Source organism: Haemaphysalis longicornis, unplaced genomic scaffold (genome assembly GCF_048455015.1).
Source record: "Haemaphysalis longicornis isolate Haplotype H1 unplaced genomic scaffold, Haemaphysalis longicornis Haplotype H1 scaffold_5, whole genome shotgun sequence".
Taxonomy (NCBI): domain Eukaryota; kingdom Metazoa; phylum Arthropoda; class Arachnida; order Ixodida; family Ixodidae; genus Haemaphysalis; species Haemaphysalis longicornis.
Window position 1 is genome coordinate 65807818 of NW_027526385.1, and position 26803 is coordinate 65834620.

General features: G+C 47.0%; 1 protein-coding gene across 1 annotated transcript in view; it reads right to left on the reverse strand.

The window, feature by feature from the left end:
* The window catches only part of LOC144138350 (uncharacterized), a 160153-nt gene that overhangs the window by 11935 nt on the left and 121415 nt on the right, over positions 1–26803 (reverse strand). Inside the window, exon 2 of the mRNA XM_077670588.1 lies at positions 14225–14333. Within this exon, the coding sequence (XP_077526714.1) occupies positions 14225–14333 (109 nt within the window). The remainder of the gene's footprint in view (positions 1–14224; positions 14334–26803) is intronic.

The following is a 26803-nucleotide window of genomic DNA, read 5'->3' on the forward strand; positions in this document are numbered from 1 at the left end:
GTTATAAATACACGGCTACTTGATAGTAGAGAGAGAGAGAGAATAAATATTTTATTTGTCGAGCAGAGGCTGATGAATTGGCCTCGCCCCGTGAAAGGCATCCCTAGTCCGGGATGCCTTGACTTTGGCTGGCTGTCCTTGCTCGTGTCACCAGGCTGAGCTGGATATACGGGTCTGGGCTGGCCAGGGAAGCCCTCCACGGCTCGTAGGTGGGGTTGTGAATTGGGGGCAAGTCCGGAGTACGTTGGCACTCCCATAGTATATGGTAGATGGTGCCAGGCTGGGGACAGTGAGCACAGAGGGAAAGGTGTCGGGTGGGGAAGATGAGGTGTTGGTGGGTGGGATGTGGGTAGGTGTTCGTTTGGAGCCGTCGCCAAGTTGTTGCTTCCTCTCTGGAGAGGCGCCAGTGTGGCGGTGGGAGGCGGCGGCGAGTTTGTCAGTAATGAGGGAGAATCTCCGTGAAGCCACTCAGTGGGTGAGGTTGATCTTGAGGTGGTAAATATTGGCCACCGTCGGCAATGGCTCGGTGTATGAGATCGCGAGCCGCGGCGTGAGCCGCTTCATTGCCGGGGATGGCGGTGTGTCCACGAGCCCAGACGATGTGGATGTCAGGGGTCCTTGAGCAGTTTTTGAGGATGTGAAGGGCTGATGAAGAAATTCGGCCAATCTGGTAGTGGCGGCAGGCTGTCTGCGAATCGGTGAGGATGGTGACTGGGTCAGGGCAGGAAATGGCGGCCAGGGCAATGGCTATTTCTTCGGCGACATCGATTGAGCTTGTGGTAGTATTGGCGGCATTGACGCATTGGCCAGTATGAGTAACTACACAGGAACGTGGCCGGCGCACCCAGGGTAGAGGGTAGCATCTGTATATAGGGCGGTGGGGTGTTTCCCGTATCACGCCGTCAGGGTTCGAGCACGGGCAGCCCGGCGGCCAAGGTGGTAGTGGGCGTGCATATTGCATGGGATTGGGGCCACCCGGATGCCATCTCGCAAGGCTAGGGGAATGCGTTCTTTTTGTTCCCTCGGGGGTATCGGACGGAGTGCGATAGAAAAAAAAACTACGCCTTGAAAAAACAAAAAGCGCTTGGGGTGCCTCCTCATGGCAGTGTTCCGAGTTCAAAAGTAAAAAAAGGTTCCAGTACACGTCACGAGCAGTGGAACACAGCAAAAATGAACCAGCGCGAACGGGAATATATCTGCTTGGTTTGAGAAGTTCTATGCAGCTGAGCATTTCAATTAGGGAACGCCAAGCAGTTGCGCTGCTAACATCACTGTTCGCGACGTTAAGGGAAGCTGTGCTCATCTTTTCATCTTCTTTTGCGCACATTACTCTGGCAGGGAGACTGACCGCAGCCAGTCAGTAAGCTCTATTGATGCCGCACGTCACCCTGAAGCTTCCCTAGAGTCAGCACTCTCCTCCGCTTGCACCTCTTCAACTCATAAGCAGCCACGTGCCCTTGTCACGGCGCACGCATTAGTCCGATTCCTGTTTCATTCTGCCAGTGTGATGGGTAAGCACTGTGATAAGGGCACCCGACTGCTGCTTTGGCGACGCTTGATAAAGTCCCACACTCACCCGCTATATTTCCCTTCTGCTGCGGCAGCTATTTTGGTTGCATGCATGCTGACGACGACGACGACGGTGACTAGGACGCCAGTGACTTTTAGTATCTGATGAGACCCCTAAGGCATTCGCCTTAAAACAATCCCCACTAATCCTAGCAGCTCCAACCCCGGAACACAGTGGGAGAGCGTTCCCGTTTTTCTTTTCTCGTAAGGGTTCCTCCCGCAGTGGTGCCCGCTACCGCAGCAAAGGGTTATTAGTCACGGGGTACTTCTTATCGGTGACGCCACGTGCTCTCTCCCTTCTCCATCTCATGCTTCCCTCCAGAAATCACGTTTGTTGCAGCGGTAGTAAATGTTTGTCCAAGTAGCGCTTCCTATAAATTAGGACGACAAAAAATACCAGCAGCTTACTTATTATCCTAATCAAATCTGGCGACGAAAAGCACCGAAGTATTTGCGGTAGTGAAAAATGTGAAAGGAATCTGCTAGAACTAATTACCGGCGTGTTCAATAAAGAAATGTTCTCATGGTGCGGACACCACGGCGTGCGGTCGAGACACTGCTCTACCGCCAGAAATTCGCCGTGCACGTGCAACAAGCGGTGCAAAAAATGCATTTTCATTATGTTAACGGGTTTAATGGTGAGAAGCCGACAAAGTTAAACAGCGCCGTGACAATGATGCCTTGTGATGAGGTTTTGTAATAAAGCACCAGTGAAAACAATTACAAAGTTAGTTGGTGTGTAAGGCATAGTTAAAACATTATGAATATAGACACCTAAGGTGTAAAGTATCAGCTTCCACCCCTGTTTTTGCAACATGTCATGAACACAGGTGGGATTTTGCCGAGTACGTTATGTATAAAACAGTGAGCATCTGCAAGGTAACTAACAACTTTTTTGTGGGTTAACATGGTATGACATCATTCAAACAACAAAGCATGCAATGGAATGTTATAGGCGTAAACTACACTAAAATTACGGTTCCTTTCAATGTTGCACATCTCAGATACAATAAGCATATTAAGGACACATAGCTTCCTCCACATCGATGCAATGCGGCTTGTTTGTGTCAGTTAACAGGTATGATTGCGTGATGTGCGTATGGCCAATTATTAGCCTGCATAAGGCCACCCCTACGAATATGGCACGTTTCTCAGCAGGAGGCTTCACTTATATGGGTAAAAGGACGTGTAATCTATTATCTATTGCTCTATACCACTGTTGCTAGGGGTCTCACAGTGTCCTCCCCACATAAGGTTTCCAGACTTGGTATGAAACCAGCTTAATACCTAAGCTGTCACGAAGGGCAGTGGCTTCGCACTTTGGTTAGCTGCTTCAGTTCGAACCACTCCATAGTGGCCTGAAACCCAGCCCAATGACAGCAAGCTTGAGCCTATAAGCCGGGTAGAGAGCTCTTGAAACCGCAATAAATGTTGAGCTTCTACTAGCCGTCAGAGACGAAAGCTTTGAAACAACACTCAGAGGGTCTGTGTATATAACAGAGGGCTTAGTTTTGTTTTGAAGAATGTAGTTCAAAGCTAGCAGGACACCGTACACCTGTGCCGTAAATATACTAGTGTTCCTGCTCATTGTTTTGGACAAAGTGAATCGGGAGCCATTAGCAGCACAATATATGGTTGAAGAAGTATTCGGGGCAGTATAGAATTCAGCTACCTTGTATTTGTCCTTGAGGGACATAAAGTGCTGAGTAACAATAAAGTTCGGTACATATTTATTTCTATTTGTCTGAAGGACATATAACAGTGAATTGGGGAAATGTCCAACAAGGCAACCAACCTAGAAAACGAGGTACAGTAAACATCAGTAAGAGGAACGTGGAGGTCTTTTACGAAGCGTGACACTGCCAAAGGAAAGGGTTGTGTTATGGATGGTCGGTTTTTAAAGGGTTCATATTAGGGTTACTTTTCAAAACGGTGCCCAAATGCTGTTCCTTAATAGAAGTGACCTTCGCTGCATACATCACATCTGTGTAAGGGCGCTGGTACTGAAAGAGCCATCGATCAGATCTAACATGAAGGGATGGCATGGGGTTCGTTCGATATGCACCTCTGGCCAAGCAAAACCCCCCAGTTGTATACTGGGCCAAGCATTATCAGTTCTGATTTGGATGCAAACTTGTATAATATATATATATATATATATATATATATATATATATATATATATCTATATATATATATATATATATATATATATATATATATATATATATATCAGAATAGGAATCAGAATAGGAACTGAGGGGCTCGTTGAAATAAGACAGAAATAAGAATTAGCAGTCAAGAAAACCTCGGAAAGCAAAGGGGAGGATGTAGTTGGTCAAGATAAAGAATTTGGAAAATAAGAAAGTGGAGAAAAAACTGATTTTCCGAATTCTTTATCTGGACCAACTACATCCTCCCCCTTGCTTTCCGAGGTTTTCTTGACTGCCAATTCTTATTCCTATATATATATATATATATATTGGAGATGCCAAGGTAGCATAAGAGGGTTTCTCGCCAGTTAGCCGCTTATGACCGGCTGTAGACGTTCGCGTCACTCCCCGGGGATTGAAAAGAAGGTCCCCTTCTCCCCGTGTAGTCCGAGTGGCGCTGGCTACAACCCTCAATCATCAGATACAGTTGTAGTAAATATAAATACCCCAGAAAGTGAAGGAGCACACAGTCGCCCAGATAGCCGAATTGGTAAGGCATTCGAGATCTAATCGAAAGGCGTGGGTTCGGTCCCCACTCTGGGCGCGTGTTTTTCTTTCTTTCTTTCTCACGTGATAATAAAAAATAATGTAACGTCAATAACGGTAGAAAATAGTCTAACCATTCCCCTATGCCTTCTTTGGCGTTGTAGACTGCTGGCATTTCTTTCTGTATTTTCCTAACGAGCCCCTCATTTCTAAACATGTTTATCGTGCGAAAGCTTAGCGAGGGCCTCGGTTCTGGCAGCCTTGATGCCAAGGTAGCATAAGAGGGTTTCTCGCCAGTTAGCCGCTTATGACCGGCTGTAGACGTTCGCGTCACGCCCCGGGGATTGAAAAGAAGGTCCCCTTCTCCCCGTGTAGTCCGAGTGGCGCTGGCTACCACCCTCAATCATCAGATACAGTTGTAGTAAATATAAATACCCCAGAAAGTGAAGGAGCACACAGTCGCCCAGATAGCCGAATTGGTAAGGCATTCGAGATCTAATCGAAAGGCGTGGGTTCGGTCCCCACTCTGGGCGCGAGTTTTTCTTTCTTTCTTTCTCACGTAATAATAAAAAATAATGTAACGTCAATAACGGTAGAAAATAGTCTAACCATTCCCCTATGCCTTCTTTGGCGTTGTAGACTGCTGGCATTTCTTTCTGTATATATATATATATATATATATATAGTTCATCCTGGACTTTACAAGGCTATTTAGAAGAGCGACGAGACACTTTTTGTTCGACCAGCATCACTGATGGTATAGTACGTTTACCATGTTCATCGTCTTCAGGCTTTTCATTTTTAATTTTTCTTAATATGCGGCATGAATGTAAGTTCGCGGTCAAGTAAAATACATAGAAACTTATGCTAGTTTTCTACTGGTCACAATACAGGGAAAAGGATGGACGCCGCTTTGCCTGGAAAATGTCACGGGAGCACTTTACTCAGCGTCAAACGTAAACTCAATTTTCGTGGCCCATGTAACCAGTCTGCTGGCCCAATTGGATTTGGCGTTAACGTATAGATGACACGGATGAATTACAACCAACTTGAATGTCGGCAACGTAAGCTGAGCACGAGATAGTTCGGGGCAGAACATTTTTAGCGAACTCATTTTAACATGGCGAAGTACACAGCTAAGTACTCACCCCTGGGGTGAGTACTTAGTGGCGAGTGCTGTCTTGAACAATGTTTCTAGACAGCACTTAACGCACATGAACACAAAATGTGCAATCATATAAACACTCGTCAAGAACATTGACCATATTGCCAGAAAGGCCAAACGACTGCAAATCCAGCAATATACCGTATAGTCATGCTCTATTATAAGCTTTCACCGTGTCAAAGAATACAGGGAAGCAGTGTTCTTTATCATAAATGCGTCTTTCCAGTATGATTGAAAAGCACCCAGAGTATCTGCAGTTGATCTTTTAGACTTAAAGGCTGTTGGAGGTTGTCTAAAAGACTATGAAACTAGAGAAAGTAAAAGAGTCAGCTCTTTATCATTTTTTCAGGGACCCCACCCAAAAAACTAGCCAAGACAAAAGGCCTGTAACAAGTCGGGAGGCAGGATTCTTTTCCTCTTAGAAGTGACACAACGCTAGCCTTTTTACATATTATTGGAAAGTGACCTGTTTGCCGTATTTTGTTAACGTGACAAAGTATTGCATTGTCAGTGTGTATGTGTCGGATCATGCGATAGCTGATTGTGTCAGTTCCAGGGGCTGACTTACCAAATGTCGATTGTGCAGTCTTTAACTAATACCCCTGTCACACGGGCACTTTCAATCGCGGTTGAAATGAATCGCGATCGAGTTTTCGAGCGCGCTCGACGCACTGCCGCTGCTACACGGCCCGTTTCAATCGCGATCGAGACGTAGCACCGGTTGTACTCGTGTACACCAGATGGCGCTAACTATATTCTTGCGGTCGGCGTCTGGTAACTTCGCGCCGTCGTAGGTTTACGTAACTATGTAAATGTTACCGCACGCTCATTTGGGTGAAGTTAGTTGACACAATTTGTGGCATTAGTTGAAGTTGTCCCCTTCGGTGCCATTACTGAGCAGGGACGAGAGCATCGCCGCTTTCGTTCGATCACGCTTGGAAGCCTCGATCGCGATTGAGAAACCAGGATTGAGTTCGAGCGGGATGGAGCTCGACCAAGATTGAAACTGCCGTTTAGCAGCGCCCGATCCGGATTAAGCTCGATCCGGATCGACTCAATCGCGATTGAAAGTGCCCATGTGACAGGGGTATAAAGCATGTAAATGGGGCATTGTATATCCACTTAGAACGTTGCTTCACAAGAACGTGTAGACGCTCTGCTGTCTCCTTGTGCTGTAAAAATGTTTGTGTATACTGCGAAGAAGTGAATAGTACATGTTCAAAGTGTTTCCCAAGAGCATCTGCTTGATCTTTTACTTTGTTACCCACACTACTCACTAGGAGAATAGGATGGGTCTTGTAGCCTTTTAGTTTCTTTATTCTTGCTCAGACTTCCCTAGAATCTGTATAGGCGTTTATAGACGATATCAACCTTGTCCAACTTTTGTCTTTTGATATGAGCGGCGTATGCTTTCATTTGGCTTTTCCCGCTTTAAACTTGGGCAGGTTGTCACGCCTGGGATAGCGGCGGACGAGCGCCCACTCCTTTTAATGTTCACAACGTGCACGCCCGCAGTCCTCATTCTGCCATGATCGGGCTTTTGGCAAAGTTTTAGATGGGGTTTCTGGAATTTTACGCATGGTTTGTTGGAGAACTCTATTGTTTCTGCTTGTTCGTTTGGACTCTTTGGGATTTGAAAATCGTTCCGGTCAAAGCTGAGCTGCCACATCGCAGACAGCTGAATAATCTCCTTACAAGTACTTTAGCAATCACGCGTATGTGGCACGTTTACGCTATTTCACCACTCACTCGCTAACTCTGTTTTTTACTCAATTCCTGATTGACTCAGTAATCAAACCCACCACGCGCGCGTTTTATGCCCCATTGGGAGAGCATGTTCACGGCTTGATTATAATTTAACTTCGAGTTTCTCTTAAGGTCGCGTCGAGCGGAAGTTGCTTTTCCTGCTCCGTACTGCGTGGGACAACAGTACGACTCAGTATGCACCAATCTTTTCCGAGCTCATCGAAGAAAGAGCCTACGCGAGCCCCTTCATCTTCCCAATTCGGAGCAAAAAATGGTGGTAGGCGAAACCAACTTGTTTTGCTGTTCTTCCCGTATTGATGCAGGAAACCCCAAACATCAGCAACCTGCGACTTTACTTGCATAGAACTCAAATAATTAAACAACAGAAAACCGCCAAGCGTGGTGATAGTACTGAACAACACGAGGGAGACGAGGTTCATTTCAAATGCATACCGTCTAGTGCGGAAATGTAAAACTTCAAAGGAGACTGCCTTTCGTTGTCATCTCGCGTGTCTATTCGTGGAGTCCGTAGCCGTTACGGTTCGCGCCGAGAAAGGTCTGCTATAAATTAAGATTGCTGTAAGAACATGAGAAACCGGTCTCCCCGGCCACTCGAACGGCAGTTTCGCGACAAAATATACGGCGCCGAAGCCTTCATACTGAATTTTATATACTGTTGTGCTGTTTTCGCCTGCAGTCGCATGGCCGGGAGATCGACTTTTGATTGCAATCGATTGTCCCGAGCTTTTCCGGCACACCCGAAAACTCGAGCTTTTCTGAGTGTCTCCTCGGGTCTTGGTGGCGGTCGATTTTGGTGCGTTTTGGTCTTGGTCGATTGCCACGCTGCTTTGAGGCACGCGTAACTTACAGGACTGCCTACCACACCGAAACGAGGCACATTACTCGCGCAACCACAGGGTGTTGAAATGTAATCATGAACACTTCGGACACGTTTTCTTTTTGTCCTAGCCACTGATTCGTTTGGGCTCTAATTTTCTTGGGAGATTCACACTTCGAGACTGTTAAGCGTAAAAGGACCCTGCAACACTTCCGATAAACACTTTCACCCTTTTCTTTGCGTCTGGAAGCACTGCAAAGAAAACGAGGCACACTACTCGCGCAACCACAGGGTGTTGAAATGTAATCATGAACACTTTGGACACGTTTTCTTTTTGTCCTAGCCACTGATTCGTTTGGGCTCTAATTTTCTTGGGAGATTCACACTTCGAGACTGTTAAGCGTAAAAGGACCCTGCAACACTTCCGATAAACACTTTCACCCTTTTCTTTGCGTCTGGAAGCACTGCAAAGAAAACGAGGCACACTACTCGCGCAACCACAGGGTGTTGAAATGTAATCATGAACACTTTGGACACGTTTTCTTTTTGTCCTAGCCGCTGATTTGTTTGGGCTCTAATTTTCTTGGGATATTCACACTTCGAGACTGTTAAGCGTAAAAGGACCCTGCAACACTTCCGATAAACACTTTCACCCTTTTCTTTGCGTCTGGAAGCACTGCGAAAGCTATATTATCACTAGCACGGGGCGGCACTCCTTGAAATGTGTTGTGGGGCTAGTTGGTGCATTATGAGTTACAAAATTTGCGCTAACTGGACATACAGAAAAAGGAAGACAAACAATGCGATTTGCTCGTCGCGTGATTTGCTCGTCGCAGCAGATACACCTTCGATTTCTGATTTGCTTTTGTGGCTTTCTTCTTAAAGTGGCTATCGAATGCCTGTATTGCTTCAACTGAAGGAAAGTCGGCCAATAGCCGCTACGCTGCTTTAAATACGTAATCCCGGCGGTCGAAGAACGCCAAGTCCGGCAAAAGAGCAAAATCTTTTGAGATCGAAGTTTCTAAGTTATCTTATGGGCAGAGTGGCAATTTTTTTGAGGTACCTTACGACCCCCTAATCTAATTATTAGACTTGTCGATTTATTACGCGCTGCAAGCATGTCAGATTTCGAAAAATGTTGGAAAAACTGTTACAGGTTCCTTTAACATTGTAATCGGCGTGAACGTACATTTTACAGTCGGCTGCAGTTTATGATCGATCCCTCCGATAGCGGCTCAAAGAGGGGCGAAATGTAGATTCACTCCATTGCGCAAACACTCGCCAGGCGTTTGTCTTGTCTGTTAAAAATTTTCTCCTCGTAAGCAAAAAATATTGCTTTTTTGCACTCTGAACATATGTTAATGCAGCGAAGCTGTTTCCTGCAGCCTTTGTGTACACACGTGTTACTCCGTATGGTTCATTAAAGGGGACATGAAAACAAAATAACAGTTTGGTTTGTTAGAAAGACGGCTTTGTCCCGATCTGAATGATACCAACGTTATCGCAAACTTCTAACCACTCAAGGACATATTAAAGAAAACATGTCAAACAGAGGCGACTCTGAACACTTTATGGCAACATTTCTATGCCGTCACAGAATCTCTTTTGTGCGATTGACGGCCTCTGGCCTAGACCAACTCTAAGAAACACGACTGTACAATTGAAGTGGGGACAATTGAAGACAATTGGGACTGAGCAATTGAAGTTCAGTTTGATCGCATTCCTTGAATGCTTTCGTGCAGTTTCCACACTGGATTGTTTTTAGTGCTGGCCCATATGACGTCACTCCTTCCCGCACACGTCACTGTAGCGAGAAATTTAAACTTTTTTCAATACTTCTTGCGCTTTCTTTTGTTAAAAATACATTTTTCCAGGCTAGAACGCAGATCAGCGACGGTCAATAGCTTAGTACTTTCAAATGAAACAAAGTGGCATGTTCTATTTATAGTCCCTTTGAGGTCTTTTTATTGTTTTATGTTGCCTGGACGTGGCACATTCTTCCATTCCCATTACCGCTCATGGCGTCGCTAAGCGGAAGCCGCCTGCACCTGACGAGTACGTATGACGCCTGGCCTACGTAACGTGCGCCAGGTGTTTCCCATTGTCCAGTCGACGCTGCCCGCCCGCACCTTAAACCACCAATCTTAGATGTTGTCACTTGATTTGTGCCTCACGCAGTACCTCGCTGCGTGCGCGCTCTGCTACGGCAGAGATAATCCCAGCCAGTCTCTCTCTCCGTCCCTGTAACTCCCCTTCAGGGTGGGTTTTTCCTGCGCTCGCATTGGGTTGCGCCGGATGTGTTTTCTACTTACACGGGCACGCCGGGTTTTACTTTCGCCTAGCAATATAGAGCTTCGCTTTAAAAGCAACACCGTCGACCGGAATGAATGTTGGCATGAGTGTTCCTTCGCCCCAAACTACGGACGTCACGAATTGGGCAGCTGGCCGTCATCTCTGATAGCTGGTGTTGTCTGAGACGTGCACCAAGGTAATAATGCTGCCTCATTACTAACGGGAAACTTTTAATTCTCTGTGACGGCCTTCTCATCGATTTGGTGTTGCCAGAAGACGCGGGCGTTCATTTCGCGGAAAGCCATCGTTGAAGGTAAATTACCTGCTATTATCGGCTGTACCTGCACCCGGGCTCTCACGGTATTGACCGATTGCCGCTGAAGCTTTCCCAACACTCCGTGTAATTCGTGAAATAAAGCTTAGGACTACTGGATCGGATCTAAGTGGTTCTGTGTAGCACCCTCGCGGCCCCAGTACGGGCCAGTTCACCGGCGCACACACTTGCCCCCCTTTTAAAAACAGGGGGCAATTGGGTGCGTGGAAACGCCATGAGCCCTATTAAAAAAGCGGAAGCTTTTTTAATAGGGCTCATGGCGTTCTGTTACAGACCTAGTGCATTACCTGATCTATCGTTTCGTCAACAGAAAAGCTCAGATGAGACCTCTGCAAACGCGCCGGCTGCGCGAAGCCTGGCATCCATTGTGTCAAAACAGTTATTTGAAAATCGCGAAAAAGGACCGGTTATGGACAATGCAATGAAGAAAGAGTACAGTAGTATACATTTATCTTAGAAACCACGTATCGGTATGCATTTAGATCGCTCTTAGACGCGCTTACTTTGCACGCGAAAAATCGCCGCAGGGGTTCGTTTTTTGTTTGGGAAAATTTGGCGATCGATTTGTCGCACTTCCAGAGAAGGTTGGACGCACTTCGAAAGCAGTTTTCATGTCGAAAAGCCTTCGCGCTTCGCTCAACTTTCCTTGGGAAGGGACGGTAAAGTTTTCAAAGTGAAAGCATCGTGTGAGCCATTCAGCAAAAAGCAGGCGTCGGAGTCTGTATCGCAGGCTCCTCGATTCTCACTGCCTATGTGTTCCGCAGCGCGTCCTTCTAAAATAAAACAGAAAGAAGAGGAGTACGTGGGCGTGCCCAAAGCCACGTGAAGAAGCAGAGATGTCTCTGCAGTTAAATCAGCTTCATTCGAGGATGCAGCACGCCGACCTTGGCAATCGGCCCACCACGCTGCGCAGCTTAAAAAGCCTTGTGGTTAAACGCTGTTCTGTTAACCTCGGACTGAGTGAAATGTGGCCGGATGAGCAGGCGGCCGGTGACCCCAGATGAAGTGAGCTAAAGAAGAAACAGTACAATTCACGATTCCCGTCAACTCTACCATTGCTTCGCGTAATGAACGAGCAGCCTCGCAACGCGTAGGAGACAGATCAAACACATTAGAAAGGGCTCACACGCATCGCAGAGCAAAGCGCCTCAAGCGGCAAAATTACGAACCCTCCTGAACCCTCCTGAAGATTACGAAGCCCTTCGACAACGCAAGGTTTACGCAGAGCGTCTCGGGCGTATCGGCGAGACATTCGTGCTTTCGTCTTTTCAAAAACTATTTTTTCTTATAGCTGAACTCGGCTTAACCAGTGCCCCGCAAGAAAACAAGCTTGTCTTGACCAAGATACGCTTCGCGCGTAAAACCGTATTCATATACAACGGACAACTATGAATTGCACATCCGCTGTAAAGGCGACGGCCATGTTAGGAGAAATCGGGCCGAGAGACCGGCGTTTGTCGGAGCGCGTTCAATTCAATCAACTGTATAATCCCTAACAACTGGATAATCCCTTGTAGAGGTCATGACGAAATAAAAATTCAATTCATTAAGAACACGGCTTTGTGCCAGTAAATATCACACTAGTTTTACCGCGGGATCTTGAAAACTAAGCTAGGTATTAAAAAAATGCACTCGCGAATACTGTGGTCCCCAATGCGAACTTTGTCCGCAAAGCGTGTTCAGCGAAGGCCCGCCGGCGCATACTACTCAGCTATTATCCCGCCGCGCGTCGCTGCCGCCGGCAAGCGGGTTAATTGCAAATCGTGTTTGAACCCCCCGCGCAAATATCACATGGTTCGGATTAGCCACTCCCGTGGTAGCAGCGAGCGTGTCGTTGCAAATCGTGTTTGAACCACCCGCGCAAATGTCACGTGCATTTGAATAGCGTCGAATGGAGGAGTGGCTGGGGAAAGTTCAGGGGGAGGGCACTCCTTGGCGGAGACGAATGGAGAAAGTGTGAGGGAGTGGAAGTGAGAGATATGACGCCATTTCCGCGCCTGCCGCCCTCCTCCTCACACTTCGCAAGACGCTCGCCTCTGTTTTCTTTCTCCCTTCGCTGCTACGTTCGCTAAGTCGGTTAATTAAACGTACATAGACAGACGCCTGCACCGCGAATTCCAGGTACTGAATTCGCCAATGGGCTCCGCCCTACGGACTCAAAAGCCACTTTGTCGCTGTGTTTTATGGAGTAATACGATCTTGTTTGAGTTATTTGCGGCGGCGCGCCAACAAACCAACAAAACAACATGACTCCGTAGTTATAATCGGGCCCCTAGTTTAATTTAATCCCGTTAATTGAGTGGTAATGTGCTGTTAATCTACAAGTTATGCTTTTAGTTTCCCTCTATTGCGTCATTGATAACGTTGTGGAGCGCGAAATATAAATGTTTTGAAAAATTCGTTAGGGTTCCTTTTCGGTACAAAACATCTTTTCGTGACTGGGATGAAGTTGAGTGATTTATCAAAAGGCTGTACTTCTTTCAAATGAAAAGTTGTATTTTGTCTCGATGGCCCCATTAGGCCGTCTCACCGTGACATGTTGTCGTTACATAAACGGACGCTGCGGGGCCGCAGATTTAACCATTATCTGCTGCCGTACACCGCTGAGCATCCCGAAGGACTCAACCATAACTGCTTGTGCAATGAACACGCCAATATCTTACACGTTTCGATTGACCCTTCGCTCCCATCGACCTGCCGCTGCGCCGTGCAGGTGTTTCCGTTTCTCATTTCCCAGTGTGTTTGCGACGCTAGTTGTTCACGCACTCTCTACGAGGTCATCCATCGTGTTTATGCTGCAGGGTGCGCTAATGGTGTCGGCCAGGTTTCCGGCCTGAACGGAGTGTGGCCTACCGTGCACTTGCGCTCGCTAATCTCGGGGCTTTCCTCGTCCTAGGCCGGTTTGTTTGTGTTGGCGCTCAGTTGCGTGGGAGCTGTGCGATGATTGCGGGCTTGTGATTGCACTATATTTTCTCGTCCCTTGAGTCTTCCGATCGACCCATGCGGGATATGCTTTGGGGGAACAGGAGTAGGTGCGTTTAACCGTTAACGTGTGCATGTGGGCGTTGGCGTTACTGGGTGTATTATACGCGTGTACGTGCGGTAATATGCGGGCGCCCGTGTCCGCGATGTCTTATCGAATATAAGAGCATCTGTGGTGAAAGTATCTGCACACCCCCGGTAAATTTCACGGTTGGTCGTATTGGTCCGCCCTCACGAAAAAGAATTCTTATCTTCTGTTGTTTTTTGTACTTTTTTTGCCTGGTCTATCTCTCTTCTTTCGTGTCTTTCATTTTCTCTGACGAATAAAGCATGATACGACAAAGTTGGGCAGGGCTGTAGAGGCTCCCCCCGTGCCATATGCTGGCAGGCAGAACAAATAAGAGTGCGCTGCCTTACTGTATGGCATCCGTTCTTCATTTGCAATTTGGGTTTTAGAAGGTTTGACGATCTACTGAACGCACTTTCTGCGAAAGTTGGAGGCACATGTAGCGAAGGTTTTGGCGCACTTTTGATATAAAAAGCTTTCGCGCCTTCCCCAACTTTCTTACGGAAGGTATGGTAAATATTTTTCTACTCACCTGGCATGACGTCCCCACAGTCCACTGAGAAAGAGTGTCGGCTGGACCGGTTTGGCGTCGAGCTCCGGTTGGGTGAAAAACGAGGCCTCGACTTGGGGGAACTCCGGGCCTGCGCAGTCGCAAGGGAATGGGAAGAGCAAGATTAACGACTTGACGAGGAAGCAACCCAACAAACACCAAGATATAAACGACGACTGAAGCATTGTGGGCGCCCGAGGAAGCTTCCTGTTTCAGCAATGGTAAGTGTTGGGTACTTGGGGCAAAACATAGGTGAAAGAGAAACTCCGTTAACGCTATATTTCGACTCCCGGAGAAAGAACTCTGCCAAGTTTTTTTTTTACAATATGAGATCGGCAGCACACGAAGACGTATTCTCCATTCGGAAATCTTGTGTCCAAATCGTTTGCGCACCATGTAAACAAAAAAGTCGGTTTCTAATGTCAATAAACAAAAAAAAATTAACTGTTTTTCCATTCTGTGAAGAAGAACGACCGACTAATCTTGGTGCATTCCATGAAATGAACGAAGAAAAACACGTGCTATTTACGATTCAGGATACATCCTAGCTAATTCCATGAATTAAACTTGGAAGGAATACACTTTTACTGTAAGAGCACAAACGCCGCTGCCTCGTTTCCTCCCGCCCGCGTAGCCCTCTCCCGGTCTGCGTAGAACATTAATCCAAACCGATCGACCACGAAGGAGCGAAGCCAAGTCGCATCGGGGCATCAAACGTCCACGTTCAAACCGCCAGCCAGCCCAAGGGGCATGTCATCGGTGAGATCGGGAAGTATGGGAAGTATCGCTGCGTGTGCGACCTTCCCAGAGAAGGCCTAACCGGCAACCGGCGATGTGCGCGTGCGTAGACGTGAAAACTCCGCTCATACCGTCTCACCGAAAGTCATTCAAGCTAGACGGGAAAAAGCATTGCCAAAAACGTCACACAGGAGCCATCAAAGAAAAAAAATTGCGCTCCCCTCCATCTAACGAAGACGATGGATGATCTAGAAGCTTGCGTCTGAGTTTGCAACTTGACTCGTTAAGCTTTCACTTTAACTCACTCGCAATTTGGACATTTGGTCGCAGCGGCCTTTACTTCGACCCTTCGCCATTTGATTTCGCACGAAGAAAGCTTCGCGTTCAACCGTCATCGTCGTTTCACGGACGGGTGCATGATTGTTCGGTCTCGGCACGTAAATGCACTTATTACAAATGCAAGATGCCTCGACCGTGTCTGAATGGAGCAAAAATAAATTAAAAATGTGTCGGCATGGCGGAATCGGATACACGTGGGCATGGAGGAAAGAAAAGGTTAGGAGAGGCCGTGACGTCACATTTGTGAAGCCGAGTCCCGCCATGACTTGAGCCCACGGAGCCCAGCACTCTATCCCATCATCCTTTGCTGTCTCCGGTTTGATTTGACTAACATGGCGTCGCCCTGCCCTCCCGCTTCGAAGCGAAAACAGCTTCGTCGCTAATTCCTCGGTGCGATGAGATGTTCTAAGCTGTTGATTTCGCCTTCAATTTGCCCATTCTAACCCTCACCCAAAGTTTCAATCGAAAAACGGCCTTCGTTTTTGAGATAGAAGGACGATTTTTCAGCTCTTAAGCCTGGCAAAGTAGCGTTTGTCGTCGTCATAGCAACAGGCTCGCGGGATGGCGCAACGACGGCAGAGTTTTCAAACTGGCCTAATCTAAAAACGTTTGTCGTAGTGACTGCGCTGGTTTGCAAGCGTAGCCAGGCAGCGAAATGCCAAGCGCCTTAAAAATTTGTCCGTTCTATTTGCCCAAATTTGGCCGCCGCAGTTATAAACAAGTAAGCAACATTGTCCATGGGCTCAAGAAAAATGACGTAACTTCCTCCACACTTTTCGCAATGCATTGGGATGCCAGGGGCCTCTCCTGAGTATTCTTTCCTCCATGCACGTGGGTTTCATAGCGCGAAGACCTAGGTTTGATTCCGCCCACGGGAAGCCTTCTGTTCTTTAAATATACCCACGATTATCACCATTGTTAGGGAAAGTTGGGTTTCCGGCAGTGAGTTTTTTTTAGGAGATTACTTATTAATTGGCAACTTTTCAAAGATAAGAACCCCCCTTAAGCGTCAAGATTATCCGCATCATTCCTTGATAAAGTAGGTTAGTTATTATTAACACCTCTTGCAAGACTAAACATTACTTACAGTGAAATATTGTACACGCGAGCCCTTGCAAAGATATTTTGAGCAAATTAATTATTAGTTGGCACTATTTTCAAAATGGCCACACGACCTAAGACTCACATTCTGGGTTTCATCTATCCGATATTAATTTAAAACAAGTTATTTACTAATCGGCGCCATTTCCTAGATAAAAGATGTCCTAAACATCAAGCTTTTACATTTCGTAACTGTACAAGGGCGGGTTCGCTAATGATTGGCGCCATTTGCAAGATAAAAACATTACTTACACATACAGCTATCACGTCTTTTGAATTGTTTATGCATTTTGAAAGGGATTATTTATATTTGGAACCATCTACAAGATGGTTGCTAAGCCTACATTGATTTGATTGATTGTGGGGTTTAACGCGCCGACGCAACGCAGGCGATGAGGCGCGCCGTAGTGGAGGGCTCCGGATTAATTTTGACCACCTGGGGATCTTTATCGTGCGCCGAAATCTCGTACACACGGGCGTTTTTGCTTTTCGCCTCCATCAGAAAAGCGGCCGCCGCGGCCGGGAATCGAACCCGCGACCTCGTGCTCAGTAGGCTAAGCCTACATGTCTGATCACATAGAGTAGATTACTTGTCAACAGGCAGCGTTTTTAAGATGAGAGGAGTAAAAATAAAAGTGTGTGCCGGCATGCATGTGTGTTTCTTAGGCATGATATCTTCCAAACACTCAATTGAAATAAAATTTCCTCAAACCTTTCAGGAGCATTCTTTGTAACCTTAATGTAGGTCATGTGCTAAACCTTTCCTTGTCCTGCACATTGACAGAGTAAAATACCAAAATTTTTCGTCTTCCCCACGTGCGACTGAAGAATTCAATATTCTGTATTTTAACGCAAGACATAGAACCAGGGATAATTGATTTCGCGCTTCACCTTTTCTCTTTTTCTCGCTGCCGACCGCAAAGAATTCGAAACCTCATTAACGACCAAGGTAGTTTCTGTCTTCTTCAGAAAGGACCTGTTTTTGAGTTCATTTTAATTTCCTGGCTAATAAAATGCCTTCAAACCAAATTTGTCTATTTGGCTTCCATCACAATAATTGAATTCTACGCTCATACCTTGAACAATCTATTGCCAATACCGGGCTTTTTGGCAGGGCAGTTTCATCTCCCCTGCCAGCTGTAATTATTGGAATGGCTGATACCGCTGACCCACGTCTCATTTTCCCTGTCAAGATGAAATTATGGTGGTCGTGTTCTCTGGCAAGGAGTTTTTATCTGAGGTAATTACGTTATGTTACTTTACTGCGTCGATGCAGTCTGAAACCGGCCGCTGCAAAAGGAAATAGTGAAACCTCGATATATCGAACAGCGCGGTGCCCGCGAAATAGTTCGATATAACCAGAATTCGATATATAAAATCATCTAAAAAACGTGTCATAAAGTGGTACAAATCAATAAATGAACGAATTGTGCATTAAATACTCACTTGGTGCTTCAAAGTATTTATTCTTTTGGCTTAAAGTACTGCAGCAGGGTAGCCTGGCGTGTTATACACGACTTCCTCAACGTAGTACAAACGTTCCACAAGCGACAGGCCGGTGACTTCTATAGCGCTGCAGTAGCGGTGCGGTAGGGCCAAAACCACTGAAGCCTCGGTCGAAGTCGGAAGCGGGGCACTATCAGCGCTTGCGGGTACAACCTCGGCAGCGTCTTCGTTTGTGCGCTCAGTAGTAAGCTCCGCTCGGATCTCCAAATCCGTCAACTCCGCCGTCGTTCCGGTGCTGTCGTCACCGCCGACAAAGTCATCAATGCACATGCTTCGTGGCTCAGCACCAACAAAGCGCTCCAGCTGGCCCCGGGTTTCTTCAAGCTCGCATTCTTCTTTTGCACCGTCGAATTCTGCTTCGGTGCAACCGATGCACAGCAGTTGGGAACGCCCATCGCGCCACCGCTATCCTCGAGGGTACTGCGGGATAGCTCGCCGCCTGTCACAAGAGCGCGAGCGGTCTGGGCAGTCTGGGGTGGCGGAGTTCGATATACCCATTTCATGTCTGTCCCAGTTCGAATTAAAAAATTATGAATGCATGTGATTTTCCGCGTGATATAGAAAGTGTTCGATATAGGCAATAATTCGATATACCCGTGTTCGATTTATCGAGGTTTGACTGTAATAGTGAGCGGAGTAGACACAGAAAAACCGTAACGTTTTCATTGTCGCAGCGCACTCTGCAACTCGAAAGGCAATACAAAAAGGAGTACTTGAAGAAGCAAGAATCTGTACAGGTGTTTGTCCTGAAATTAAAAGCACCCAATGGTGACGCTGCTGACAATAGTTATGAGAATGATATGAAGGAGGACGTGTAGGAGTGAGATGTTAGTACTGACGACGAAGGTGGTGGGGCTGCGCTTATGATTACAGCGTTGTTGAAGACGTAGATGTCCCTGCGTACATTTCGTTGATGAGTGCAGGCTTACGACCTGAATCTTGCAAGGATTCGTAGTGTCGTCACTGTCATTCTTATTTTTTATCATAACTTCGACACTCATACGTATGCCAGTTCTGTTGTGGAATATAAGGTATGCTTGGATGGAAATAGAATGTTTTCCATAGACAGGCAGGTATGCCACGACGCATCACCCTCGTCACCATGGCAGCGGCTCACTTTATTAAGAAGAAAGCGGATAACAATCCCCATCCCACTGTCCAATAGAGGCTGTGGTCGGCAGTCCCGTAAAAACGGAGAGCAGGTGGCAGTGGGTAAGTAAATGTCATTAGAGTACAATGGCGAATCATTTTACCCCCCCCCCCAAGAAGTTCTTTCACTATCCCTCTCTCTCTACATGAGAGACCGCTGTCAGAGTACACTATTACACTGTAAACGCTTTCGATGTCTTTACCACTTTTTAAGAAAAGAATGAAGCCTAAAAAGTTGTTGGTGACGACGATTACAAATACAGTCGAGTCCATTTATAACGATACTGTTTATAACAATATATCGGATATAACGATAAACAGCTATGGCACCATACACTTTTGTACTCTTTCTATGGTAAAATAAACCGCTTATTACAATGCTCCAGTGCCACGATATCAGATATAACGATTGACTCCAGTTATATTGTGCACCAAAAGTGCAACAGTGATGACTCTAATGACGCGGTTGCGCAGCCTACTCAGGTAGTGTCTTCGGCCCAATGCGTGACACAGTCCCTCGGAGACTTTGTTTCCGCCAAGAAAATTTACCTCAGCTAGATGAAGCACCTATAGATGCTCTTGGAAAAGATTCGCGCTAACTTCACACGCGGCAAAGGTGACCGACTGTGGCTTCTTTTCCGCAAATCAGTAGTAGTACGACCTTGCTGGCATGCGAATAAATGTTTTGAGCTCTGTTCCATCTTTTTTATTTCGCAACCCTCTTATAACAGTTATCGGTTATAACGATGTGATTTTCTTGGCACTTGGATATTGTTATAAGTGGACTAGAATGTATTTTGTTTATTATATTGTTCGTGAGAAGAATGTCTAAGATAATTTTCATGACGGAAATGTCACCATTTACAACTTGCCTTCTTGATTTTAATGTGAGGGTAGTCCTCGCGCAAGCATTTGGCAAAGCGCGAACACCACCTAACAGCGTCACTGTCGCAAATCCTACTGCGTATTTACAGGTCGTGCTTGAGGTAGAAACAGAGCCCGAATGTTAATAACAAGGCGACACCCCTAGTTTGGTTAAACCAAGCGAGAACGGCATTGAAGCACAACTCGAGCGACAGTGAAAGTCACTCATTAACTCCAGCTCCCTTCCCGACTGTACGGGCTCTGCGGGGGAGTACACCAAAGTAAATACATGAAGCCTGCGAGATCAAGCCTTACGCATGCACGTTCAAATGCAGACTTCGACAGTTCCTACCCACTCCCCTCGACGCGCTTCCGGCTTTGAAATGTCAGACGCCTGCAGTAGACATCTGCGACACGAGCTGTTGCGCAACATTGTGGTCCGCAAAAACTCGGACGAGGACATTTCTGGTTCGAAGAACGGAGAGAATGACACGCTGATGCGGTGACATTCGCCGGGCATCGTTAAAGGGCGCGCGCTATGAGCGTCGGGCCTCGCGAACTGAGCATCGGCCGTCGTTTGTGAGCGGACACAAAAGCGCGCTCAGCCCATTATGCTGTCAGAGCCATCTAGCGGCCGCGCGCGGAAAGAAACGGCGCATGTGCGGTGACGCTTTCAGTGAGTGCATCTTCCATTTGTGCTGGTTCGTTTTCTATGCGTAGTGTGCATGTCGTCTGGCACGGAAGTGCATCGCGGAAAGGCCACAAGTCAGCCCACTGTCCAAAATATCAGCCGTTCAATTCTTCGCCGAGCCCCTTATCGGTGTGTGTAGCAGACTTTCCGGTAGCAGATACTTAATTACATGTTTACAGCTTATTTGGTTCTAGAAGTGTTAGAAGTGTTAGTTCTAGAAGAAGTGTTAACTTAGCTACTTACATCAGAGGAAATTGAGTTAGAAATTATGGAAGCGTAATCATTGAATGGATGATAATGCGAGGCCAATAACGCGGAACGCGCAATCTTCAAAAAATTTTTCTTGTGAACTAAGTCAAGCTATAACGGCAGTGCTTAGAAGCATGGCCGTTCAGTGCGAAGACAGTGTCGCGGAGAGCGGCGGAGAAAAGGAGCCACACAGCCGGTCCCCGATCCCCGGGGCTGAACCCGCGCAACTGTCACAAGTGCGAGGAGCGAGCTATCCACGTGCCCCCGGGCCACTTCATCATTATCATCAACACACTTCCCCAGCCACCAACATGCGAAGGCCCAGCAGGAGGAAGAAAAAACTAGGCGATAGACGACCACAGTAGATACCATTGCGTACTATAGACAAACGGGTGGTCGAGGGCAGCAGTACAACGTTCAGGGGTAGCACGGCGACAAAAATGCAGGAGCCGAAGGGAAGAAAAAGTAATAGTAGAGTTGATAGCGTAAACATCTTGCTTTGTACCCTCAGTTCACCGACGCTGTCCAGGATGTTCAAGTACACTAATGAGGACACAACCTTCACCAGAATGCAGGGCATCTCTAAAGACCGCACGTGCACGTCTTCTAAAATAATGGCATTCGTGCGCCCGACGGCGGCATGAGGTTGTAAATTTCCGTTCTTGAGCTCCAAATTGTGGAAGTCTGAAGCATCAGAAACATCAGGATCCCCACATCCCGAAGTAGTGCACAGTCCACTCGCTCATCAACACACACCGGTTTATCCCAGCCAGCCGCGGATGATATGCTGCTGCCCAGCCATTCAGAGCACCAGGCACCGCAGGAACAAGCCACTTGCCGTCATCTTGTTCAACTTGTGCGTCAATCTTTCTTCACGGCTGCGGCATCTTCTTCACCATCCTTATTGAAGCTGGTGGCGTGGGTGATGGCGTAGTTGCGCGGGTCAGTAGGCAGTGCATCCTGGTCGTGGCTGGCACGATGATCGCCACCCCGGTCGCCCGCTGGAGCTGCTGGTTCTGTTGGCGTCTGCGAGGACACCGCAAACATCTCTAGGCGGGCTGCTAGGTACACCAATTGTCCATCGAGAAAATCTGCCGCGGGCTTCGCTGCTTCTCCGTGCGATTGGAATGGCCGGCAGTTGTGAGGTCGTAGAGGCACGGCCAACACACAGCGTGTATGTTCGCCACCTTGTCGGCCTCCACCGTTATCTTGTTGTCACCGGGGAACGCAGCTACGCCCCTTGTGACGGCTTCTATCACATAGTCACGGCGGCAGCGGAACTCCTCTATGGCAGACGGTGGCGAAGACGGGCGTACGGATGACTCCGGCACGAACACAAGTGGCGAGCAGCGTCCGAGGACTCGCTTCCCGAATCAGCTGGATCCAAAGGAATCCCGAGCCTAGCGTACCGCGCCGTCTGCGGCGCTTCAACTCGAATCTGCTCGTGGCTTCGATCTCCCAGGTTTGACGGCACCAGAATGTCGCCAAAAGCGACGGAGAAAAGAAGCCACACAGCCGGTCGCCTAATCCCTGGGGCTGAACCCGAGCAACTGTCACGAGCTCGAGGAGCGAGCTATGCCCATGCATCTCGTTCAACAGATTGTCATCAACAAACAGTATAAAGTCACTAAAACTATCAAGTAACCGGACGATACAATTTCATTTCAAGAACATAGTAACCGAAATCAAATAAAGGCGCCATGATACACGACCCCTTTTTCTGGCCAGTTGTCTACTGCGCAGCGATTTATCAACCTTCTCGTTCCATCAAACGCTTCCATAAGTTTCCATTATGTGGATTTAGACTAAACTTGGCTGGGTATGCATAACCTTCATCAACCTACCAGTTGTCATTTCGCCCTGCTCGCGTGTTTTCGGAAGTTCTGTTTGTCTGTGTTCCGCATAGCGGGAGAAAACACAACGCTCGTGCTAGGGGATAGTCGTGATCAGTCACAAACAGCATCAACCGGGCTGTCAATGCAAGAACCTTCAGTCATTGCTGAATAAATGCAAGGCTAACCAACAAAGGACACGCTAAACGCCTTGGTTTTAGCGCCAAGATCGCAACGCCGCACCAACCGGTATTCTTTGTCTCGTTCATGGAGCGTACAAAACCCCACCGACCCATTTCAATCTCTTATCAGATACCCCGTCGGAAAGTGGCAAGCGGGTGGGCTAGATCGTGGAACCGCTAACAGTGCACTAAAATGACTGTCTATTACTGTCCCTTATAACCTGAAATATAAAACAAAAAAAGACACTTTTTAGCATGTTTCCTCGTTTATAACACCCTTGCACCCTTGCAAAAACACCAAATAACACCCTTACACCCTTGCAAGAACACCAAAAAACACCCGTTTAAAAGTGTTTTAGTGTTAATGGTACCCTTTTAGACGGTGTTTTTTTGTTTTTCGATAGGATGCAAGGGTGTAAGGGTGTTATAAATGAGTAAACATGCTAAAAAGTGTCTTCTTTTGTTTTATATCTCAGGTTGTAAGGGACAGTAATAGACAGTTATTTACACCCTTAAGGGTGCCAATCATTTTATAGTGTACTGTTAGCGGTTCCACGATCTAGCCGCCCCGCTTGCCACTTTCCGGTGGGGTATCTGATAAGAGGTATCTGCTCTACCTGTTTTAGTATTAATGGTACCCTTTAAGACGGTGTTTTTTTTTCGATAGGATACAAGGGTGTTAGTTATAGACAAAAAAGGGTGTAAATCATTTTAGAGTCTAGAAGGTCGTCTCGTCGCAGCTGCCAAATATAACAAAAGTAGAGCGCACGGCCTAGCGCGGTACGATAAAACGGTGGTTATTTAAATCACCTGCTTCGGCGCTTTTCAAATGCCTATGGGCAGGCCACCAACAGTGCGAATTCATTCGGAGCATGAGCGCGCGATTAACAGAGATGCAATAGAATAGCAAAGCGCAGAGGTGCCGTTGAGGTAATCGTAATAGTACCCTTTCCTGGCGCACGCTGAATTTCCTTTTTGATAACCCTATTTCGAAGAAGAGAGAGAGAGAGAGAGAGATGAAACTTCAAATCAAGCTTGGTCTCTCTCTCTCTCTCTCTCTCTCTCTCTCTCTCTCTCTCTCTGCTGTTTCCTTTTCCCAGCTCGCGCTCCTATTTTGAAGTGAAAGCTTTCTTGTGGGACCAACGGCGTCCTGCCAAAAAATTAACGCAATTCCCCGTATACCGTTTGGTCGACCGAAAAGCTGTGATAAGATCTCCGGACACACGGCGTCTGCGTGAGAACGGGGTTCCATTGTGCGAAAACTGTTACGTGAATATCGTGAAAAGGGGACGCTTCTAGGTAGGACACTGCACGCCTCGATCTTAAGCAAGGCATGGAATTATGTAGACCTTTATCTCATAAACCCCATAACGGCATACATTTCCACCGCTTGTAGATAGATGCGTTTACTTGGTGCGGGAAAAATTGTTGCGTGGGCTCGTTCTTGGTTTTCGAATGTGGTCTTTGTAGGCTTGACGATCGATTGCAGGAACTTTCAGCGAAAGTTGAACGCCCTTTTAGCGAAGGCTTTGGCACACTTTTGACGCAGTTTTGATATGAGAAAGCATTCGCGCCTCTCTTCAGCTTTCCTCAAGAAGGGATGTTATCCCGAAGGGGCCTGCGGCAACCGAACTGGAAATCTTCGCCCATCTGCTCCATTACCTGGAGACGACCGGCCTCACGCAGCAGCTCTAGCCCGGACTGCAGTGACTGACTATGTGCCCGGCCTGACAGCCCTATCTGTTATTCTTTATCCTATCTTTCTACCTTTCTCTATCTCTCTCTCTATATATATTTTATCCTTTCGCTCCCCCTCTACTTTCCTTCCCCCGAACTGGGTTGTATGCAGGTGAGCTCCCTGCAGAGCTCAAAAATATCCCCAGTGCACTTCCCACAAACCACAATAACAACAGGAAGGAATGGTAAAGTTTCTTGTACACCACAATTTTATGTGCTTCACAACGGCCATGCTCGAAACAGAAATGTAAAGCTGTCGCTTTAAAAGCGGATTTTAGCAGGCGCTACACAGGAAAAAAACTGACGCGAAACTAGGGGGAAAGCTTGACGGCACCCAACGAAACCTAATGTACAATACGCGTCGAACCAGCCAGGAGTCACAGCTTGACAGTTTTTCTGCAGGAAGGACCGCCCCATCAAACAATGGCAGCGCAAGCTGCACAATTTGTGGTCTTTCCGGTGGATTTACTTTAATTTATTGTCACGCTTCGAAGGACAAGCTGCACCCTCAATCTTTTTTTTCCATGCCTGTATTTTTGTTTTTTTTTGTAGGAGGCCTTCTGGCACACGCATCTGCAGAAAGTTGTGTTCTCGCTACAAATTGCCGTCGTCAGGGCACGCAGGGTTTTTCGCCCAAATTTGCCTCTCTCTCCCTCTTTTTCCTTTATCTACAACGCACCAGAATGGTTTCCTAAATTATTTTACATTTCGCCCGAATTCCACGGGCATTTTACGGCAAATAAGAGGGATGCAGGGATTCCTTTTTTTAAGGTTCTTAGCGTCAAAGGTCCCTTATTCTCCGTTTCGGTAACGACAGCTAAATTGCGGTGCAGTCACATTCAATGTCCGCCTGCCCATCAAACGTTTGGAAAGATCATCATTCGAACAGCGATCGTGAAATCATGAAGGCCCACCGCGCTGTGGAAGGCTTTCGCTTCTTCCGACAAGACATCGCCTCCCCGCAAAACTTCAACGTCGCAGTAAGAAGCCTCGAATAGAAACTCGCCTAGGGCCTTCCCACGGTACCCTTGTAATTTCCCGCTTCCCCAAGGCCCCTGAAAAATGCATGCCTCCTTCTTCGCAGACAGGCGATGAAAAATAAATACCAGAGCCACACTTTCCATAATATGGGATCTGTCCGTTTCCTCACAAGACATGGCTGGTCATTTAAACGTTTGTACCTTTGATTCAAGTTGAATTCTCTCTCACTCAGCCGCGTCCCCCCCCCCCCCTCTACACTTTGGAAAAAAAACGTGACACGATGGGAATGATTATCTGCGATGCGCACAAAAGAGGTGTGTAGCTAGATGGCTTTCCTGTTCTTGCTTTTTCTCCTCGGGCAATGACGTCCTAAATGAAATCTGCCCGTTCGATGTTGTCAGCAACCCATATTAGTTCCAAATGCGACAATTTTCGTAGGAACGCTACGGCCTTTCGGAAACTCTTACCAAAAGAAATGTATTGGGAATAGAGATTCCGACTGCTGGAGTACTGAAGGCCGGATTAGCTACATTCCTCCTTAAAGATACCCTGGAACACTTTATTCAACTTTTTTGAAATATTAAATGCTTGTAGAACGTAGTCCCCCCACGCACCAAGTACTTAGATTAGGGGGTCGCAAAGTGCCTCAGCCAAAAATTACTGCTCTATGCCCATCGGATAACTTAGAAACTCGCTCAAAAGATTTTTTTCCTCTTTCCCGATCTTGACGTTCTTCGACGGCTCGGAGTACGTCACTAAGACCGTGTAGCGGCAGTTTGGGGCTTTGCCTTCAGTTCAAGCAATTAACGCTTTTCGATAGCAACTTTAAGAAAAAGACACAAAAACAAAGAAGAAATAGAAGGCGGATATGGTGCGACGAGCAAATCACGCAGTACCGCTCCGTGCTGGCGATAACTATAGCTTTCGCGGTGGTTCTAGACGTGAAAAGACGAGTAAAAGCGTTTATCGAAAGCGTTCCAGGGTCTCTTCAGGCTTATCTGCACCGCTTCTAGAGCTACAAACGCTAGTACGAAACGAAGAGTCGACAGACGAAACAGCACGAATTTGTTAAAATTGTTACAAATTTTCTTTTTTCTTATTCATTGGCTCTGCATGAAACCAAGTACACTAGTCGTCCCCCATGACAGAGTACAAAAATCTGCTTACCAACTATACTTTTGCTGTGCCCCTT